This window comes from Haliotis rufescens, unplaced genomic scaffold, assembly GCF_023055435.1.
Source record: "Haliotis rufescens isolate VD_foot unplaced genomic scaffold, xgHalRufe1.0.p SCAF_47, whole genome shotgun sequence".
Taxonomy (NCBI): Eukaryota; Metazoa; Mollusca; class Gastropoda; order Lepetellida; family Haliotidae; genus Haliotis; species Haliotis rufescens.
The window spans coordinates 212,691-220,288 of record NW_025964190.1 but is presented as its reverse complement, the minus strand read 5'-3'; the positions used below and the strand labels follow the sequence as shown (position 1 = coordinate 220,288).

The 7,598-nt window shown below is 39.6% G+C and overlaps 1 protein-coding gene across 1 annotated transcript; it reads left to right on the top strand.

Annotated features, from left to right (window-relative positions):
* The first annotated feature begins 3,510 nt into the window (after nt 1–3,510).
* LOC124110890 (zinc finger protein 729-like) lies at nt 3,511–6,707 on the top strand. The gene is made up of 2 exons (XM_046470355.2): nt 3,511–4,115; nt 4,848–6,707. Exon 2 carries the CDS (start codon nt 4,876–4,878, stop codon nt 6,367–6,369), a length of 1,494 nt encoding a protein of 497 aa, XP_046326311.2. The 5' UTR covers nt 3,511–4,115; nt 4,848–4,875; the 3' UTR covers nt 6,370–6,707.
* The last annotated feature ends 891 nt before the right edge of the window (nt 6,708–7,598 follow it).

The window sequence follows — 7,598 nt, the reverse complement described above, 5'->3', positions numbered from 1 at the left end:
ATTTGCCAGATGTTTCTAGAACCAGACCGTCTTTGTTTAATTCTGACAATCTTACAGGTTCAGTGATAAGTGCGCATTGTGTCAATTGCTGGAATAAGACGTTAAAATTATTTTCTATATCAATTCAGGGATTGTTTATTCCTATAAATGCTTAAATATACAGGCATACACTAAGAATGTTTTCCAATACCGATTAAAAATATTCATAAACATTTTAGAGATATTTCGGGTGTGGTGTGTGTGTGTCTCTCTCTCTCTCTCTCTTTGAAGACAATTTCTTTTTGTTTTCAACAGTCTAAAGCATAATTATTATTTTCAAGTATTTTCTTTCTGTGACAACTGATTTGTTTTGGATAATATCCCATATGGTACTCGAAGACATGAGAATTTATGGATAACTAAAAAATATATGATTACGATGATGATAATTATGTATTTTATGACGATTTGATGGGCAATAGAGTAAATTTTCGAACATAACATTTTCTATCTCTTATGTAATACGTAATATCTAGACACGTTTGTTTTGTTTTTGTTTTTTGTTTGTTTTTGTTTTTTGGGGGTATTATTATTATTATTATCATTATTAGTAGTAGTAGTAGTAGTAGTTACAGATTGATTTTTTTAGATGGAACAAAGAGGGTTTTGGTGATCCTGGCATTATTATAGATTATTATAGAGATGTGGAAGTATGTAAATAAAATTATAATTTGTTTATAACCCATACACACCCATATGCCTATCGAGCAATTATCTTCATTTCTACATTTGATCGCGAGCGAAGTTTGATTGAATAAAATTCTGACATTTACTTAAATGTCACAAAATATGGTTCCCTACTCTGGAAAACGACAAAAAGTAGACACATCCTGGTCCTGGTTATTAATTAGTAATTGTGGTGATAATGTTGAGATGTGATCAGGCAAACACCTGTCAATGATGACACATTAAAGGTCTGGTATCAAACCACACGCGCGTGTTCCTACTCTACATGCTCTGTTCAAAGTTTGTTTGTTTGTTTGTTGTTTAACGCTGCACTCAGCAATATTCCAGCTCTATGACGGCAGTCTGTAAATAATCGAGTCTGGACCAGACAATCCAGTGATTGACATCATGAGCATTGATCCGCGCAACTGGGATACGATGAAATGCATCAACCAAGTCAGCGAGCCTGATCACCCGATCCCGTTTGTCGCCTCTTACGACAAGCATAGTCGCCTTTTACGGCAAGCATGGGTTGCTGAAGACCTATTCTACCCCGGATCTTCACGGGTCCTGTTCAAAGTAATGACACTTAAATAGATAACAATACAGATTTGAAATAAAGAAAACTCACTCACTCACTCAATACTCATATGATCCACGGGTGATAGGCATGTGAGGCCACACATTTTATATTTTTCGTTTCACGGGCCCGCCGCCCCTACTGAAAAGCAGCTGGGAAAGAAATAAAAGAAACAAAGAAATATTTAATTTTATTACGTCTCCCGCTTGTAATATAGTCCCTCTTATTACGTACAAAGGGTGTATATAAAATTCATGTCTACATCACCATCAGTGATCCAAGAGGCCACCTGCAGTTTTAATAAAAAAAAATAAAAAATGATTGACATAGCTATTTATATTTATTTGTTTTTCGACCGACCTTGTGTGGAAAAGCTTTAAAAAATCGTGAAACAAACAATTTAAAAGTCGTCAAAAAGAACACCCACCTTACAGATGCACGAGGAATGAGTGGCCACGATGCTATCCTACCGCATGCCCATTTTATTTTATTTTATTCATTAATTTATCCGATTTTATTGTTGATATTTTTTTAAGAAACAAATAATCATATCATTTTGTTAAGAATTACATTAGCTCAGAGAAATTGCTTCATCTTCGTCAGAAACCTTTAAATTGGAGTGGGGTGTGTGCGTGTGTGGGGTTGGGTTTATTTTATGTACTATTCTTGATATATTGTACGATCCGGGTAGAGAATTGGTCTTCTGCAACCCATGCTTGGAGTAAAAGGCGACAATGCTTGTCGAAAGAGGCGACTAACGCGATCGGCTGGTCAGGCTTATTGACTTGTGCATTCATCGTATCCCATTTGTGTAGATCGATGCTCATGATGTCAATCAATGGACTGTCTGTTCCAGACGCGATTATTTACAGACCGCCATCATATAGCTGGGGTATTACTGAGTGCGGCGTTAAACAACAAACAAACAAAATCATATGTTATACCCAATATTGACACCCCAACTGATGAACACAGACGAAAAAAATAATATCATGGCACGAAACGTTTTTAAGAAACTCATTTTCATCAGACTGGAATACCAAATTTGTATTATATGATTATGTTTGTCTAGACGCCAGGTCGAATCCCGGTTCGCCCCGATTATGTTTCTAGGTTTGTCAGCACCATACCCGTGCTCGTGGGTTTCACCGAAGTGGTAAACGTCTGAGATCTGAATCACTTCGGGCTTTCCTCCCACATTAAGCTGACACGCCGCGATATAACTGGAATACTGTTAAAAGCGGCGTTAAACCCAACTCACTCACTCACTCTAGACGCCAGGACCGGGTGATTATGAGAAACCAAAATTATATCATTTATGTTAAGTTATATTTTAAGGATTATTTGATTTGAAACAACTCACACTGCTCCGACAAAAAAAATAGATACATAATTATTTGGCAAAGCAAACGGTTACTGGTCAAGACTCTAATTTCGATAAATAATTCAAAACAAAAAATTCATTTTCGTGACATTTTTTCAACACATTGTTTGCATATCAGGCGTACAACTTATGTTGTTGGTGAAAGCTGAAAATTAATTAATTTATTTCCAGTATTTATCCAGAACAAATTATGGTTTCAAAGAATTTCCGTGCATATTTGATCTTTTAAAGAAATAATTTAAAATTAAAAGTAAGACTTTTTAACACTTGTCAGATTCCACTGCGTGAATGACTGGTACCTACTTCTCACGCTGTCTATGGTAATACTTCGGCGAACCATATGTTTCCATTTTTACCGTTGTTCGACTTAATCATCAACCCAAAGTTGTATCAATAATCAATTTGACATTTCGCGTCTATATCATCTTAAACCTGTTTCAAAACACTTCGATAAAATGACAAGCAGCGATGTGCCTGATCATCAGGATTACCAGATGCTTTGCTAGTTGTCATCTTTCGCATACATCACCAGAGGACACATACTGTTGCAGAAGTGTCAAAACTGACGCCGCATCAGTAATTATGACAATGCCGATATATATTGTCTTCTCGGGGTGTAACGCATTGCTAACCCGGGTCGTCAGATGGCTCACGAAATTTACCGTTTGCACGTGTCATGGCGGTTTCAGCGAACCACATGGCGTATTGCAACAAATGTTGCTAAATTTTTCATAAGATCAACAGCGAATGACACGGCGGCTAAATCCGTGCACGCGTCTCAAACGTCGGTCCGTTCACGTCTCTTGTCACAAGTTAGTCATATACAATATGCGCGATGAAATATTTAAACACAGGTGTTTAATGGCGATTACAATTGGATGCGCGTTCTCCGCTATTCCGAGTGACACCACCCACAGCAGAAATGCGACTGTTCATATAGACGTATGACAATGGGATCGGACAATGAAGTTAGCGGGCAAGGCAGTCACTTTGACAACGTCCCAGCTCTGAAGCTTCTGGTCGTATTTCTCAGCGGAGCGTGACGGAGAGGTAGTCTCGTGCGATACGTCATAAGCGCGTGCAGCCAAGCGAGGCACGCGCCACGATCCACCCGCTCTCACGATAACTGCTCTCATTCATAAACTTATGAATGGGCCTCTCAAGCCTAAATTGAGGCCCCAGTTAATATTTTCATTCATAAAATCGTCGTGCCAGGTGCAAAGAGAAATTCATTGGTCGGCGGAGTCGGTCACGTGATCCATGTGTACACATTGAGTGATGGTAAATGTGATTTCTCCGAGTGAGACACTCAGAAAGGGTTAGACAATCGCCGACGACATATGCAACCACGACTGACAACGTCTGCATCTTCAACTACAACACCAGTTTCTAACATTCCCAAATACCGATATCACCAAGGTACCTGGATCAAAAGACTAATTTAAGGTGAGCATTTTAAAAATCGTTTACGTTAATTTTACTCACATTTGACATTATTTAGAATGAGCTAAACTATGGCCACGTTCAGTTTAATGCATATACTGCAGAATGTATCGGGTATAGGGCTATACATATGTACTATACGGGTGTTTTCGTTTCTCGGAATCTGCATTGCTTTCGATCAATGATATCACATATCCAGACGGGGGGATGTGTCGTGGACCATTGCGGCAGATGGACCTGCCCAAACAGATTTCAATGCGCTGATCCCATACTGAGAGCATTCAATTAACAGGAAAATCATTGTTGAAATTTTTAACTGATATTTTTCAAAATTACCAAGGTTAGAAGTTTTAAAACCCACGTAAAGCAATTTCCTGTACATAGAGTTCGTTGTTTCAGCGTTATATTTCCAGCATAAAACTTTAATAAATATAATATAGAAAAAAGGACATGTTAGGAAGAGACACGTTCTATTCAAATTGCCTGTTTTGGTAGGAGATACGAATTTCCTTTATGTTTGATTCAACTAAAATTCAACAATATAACCATTTTTTAATTTCGATTAATTCATTTAAAGTGGCATAACATGGATGTGTTCTTATTAAATTATTTCTCATTTTCCTTATATCATGATGATGGTGATTTTGATTTTGATTTATTGACTTTCCTTTTATGACTATGCTTTATGTATTTTTATATACCTTATTTTTGTTATTATTTTTGTTATTATTTCAGAATACCTTTCTTCAAGGACCATGAACATATGCAGTTCCCAGCTTGTGTAGTAGCATCCACATATAACGCGATGATCGTGCCAGACTTTACCCCTCTCGGAGCTTCCTTCCCAACGAATGCGTACCACCGGATGATGGTGTCAATGATGGAACAAGGAAATAACTACCGAGGCTTCCTCGGCCGGTCCCCACCCCCAATCGTGCGGTCCCCACCCCACCTAACCCGCTCCCCACCCCATCTCCTCTGTTCCCCGTCCGCACTGATGGGGAGATCAGAACCGCTGCTGAGGAGACCCGACTACCGTTTGGGTCGAGACTCGGACCTCCACATCTCAACATTCACCCCATCCACTGGCTCCACCCCGAAGATGGACGTGGCGGTATCCCCCGACAGCAGTGAGACTGGATCATGCCTCTCCCCATCTTCTGAAAAATCCCAAATGTTTATCTCAAGTGAGGATGGAGATAGTGGTACTGTGGATGGACCTCAGACGGACAAGGATGGGTTCACAGACAGAAAAGCATTCAAATGTCCCCAGTGCTTATATTTCACTGACCGGAAGAACAATCTAAAGCGCCACATTGTCACAATGCATCAAGAATGTTCCAAAACTTTAGAATGCTGCGGTGTAATGTTCCTCAGTAAAGCAGCTCTCAGAGACCACGTTGGCCTCTTCCACCGCGGCGGTTACCGTTGTCAGATTTGTTCGAGGAACTTTTGCCGAAAGGCTCTTCTTCGACGCCATCTCACTGTCCATAGCGGGAGGAAGGACTTCTCCTGCGACTTGTGTGGGTACGCCACCAGCCACAAGAGCAACCTGGAGAGGCATCAGAAGGTACATCTTCGCCGTCCCGTGTGCGCCACCACAAGGGAAGAATGCCCCCTTCTCCCTCCTCTACCGCCGCTGGAGAAACAGAGAGCATCTCACTACTATCCGAAATTCGGTGGCCATCGTGAAAAGACAATCAATCGATTTGTATTGTTGCCCAATAGGATTAAATACACACATCGAGGCACCCCATCAGCCACCCCTAAAAGAAAACAGTCTCCGGATGTAACACCGTTGAGTGTTCAAGATGCGGAGAACAACGCTATGCAGGATGAGGACGTTAATATCGATATAGATTTACCGATTTACAAAGAAGACGCGAGCCAAGGAACAAGTTTTAAGCCTGGTACTGTGATAAGGCAAGATTCCGACGTTGAAAACATGCAGACCGAAGTGTATAGCTGTTCTCAAGAAAAAACTAAGAACACTTCTTCCAAGTTATCGCTCCTCTCGTCAAGGAGCCGGATCTTTGTGACGCCATACAAGTGCTTTGAGTGTGGTATGACATTTTCAAAACAGGGCGACCTCCATGCTCATAAATGCCGAACTCAGCGACAGACCTCAGATACTGGTCTGTCTGTGATAACAGCGGTCAGGAAAGGTCAAATCAAGCTTCTATCACAGATGGAATCGGATATGAAACCCCGGATTTGTGATGTTGTACACAGTGAGTCCCAGAGCTGTACAAAATAGCTGCTTGTACACGCGTCCAACATATACCACTCAAAAGAAGTTAAGGAACACTCGATCCATGAGTGGTTAACTGCAGTAATATGAATAAATCGGGTGTTCTTTAACTTCTTTTGAACTGTATACATTCTTTAGTGCTACACAGTGTTAGATGTAGGTTACGGTAAGATGCTTGTTTCACTTATTGACAATGCTGAAGAGGGATGCTGAAACGTTATATCCCACAATGCATCATGCTGGCGTTTCAGAATCGCGGTGCTTGATGCTTTCAGGTAATATCGCCATTACAAATGTTATATTTTTTTCATTGTTTATTTTGTACTATTAAATCTTTAAATGAGTCATCTTTTGTTTTATTTTATGAAATGTTGACGCTATTCGTAAAAATGAAATTGATCCTTCCATCATTTCCATGTAAGATCGATGCCATGTCAGAACGTGAAGCATGTCTTCTGCGATCGATTTACAGCTGAGATGATTAGGTCAGTGATTGTGTGATAAAGTCGGGTCGTGTGCGATCGTGTGTGGAACGTATGTCACATCAACTCTGTCCCAGACCATATGACGCGTATGCTAACAAATTACAATTATAACTAATAATCATAACATAGTTATTACCTAAGTTAACTTAGTATTCAAATAATGATGACTCCCTGAATACAATCCGATCTCAGTAATATCGGAGAAGTCCATGTTATTTAAAGGGGGTTAAGTTTGGTAAACATGAATATACTCACAGACATTAAAACAATGAGAAATGAGTAATAATATATAATATTATATTCTCATGGAGTAATTCATGAAGTCTTTAAAAAATGAGACATTTTTAACATTTGTAAATCAACAACTGGGTCCTTTAGTACTGAGGGTAACAACTCACTGCCCCCTCAAAAATAGCATCGTCCTATTTTAACGTCCTCAAGTTGCGAGCGTATGTTCGAATCTCCAGAAATGACGTCATGATAGAACAATGTTTTATCGTGAAATAAACCGCGCCTCGTTCTTCACTGTTCTTACGATTTATCGCATAGCTATCTTATGTTGTATAATGATATGGTTTCACGCGTCTTTGAGCGGCATTTAGAAGTGATGCACATAAAGAAGACATTTATGGATATCAACTTCTTTATTATAACACACGTTTCGGAGTATAAGCTTACTCCATCATGAGTTGAATGAATGCTATGAGGCAGAGAGAAGGGATACACAATCATAAGGAAGAGAATATATGG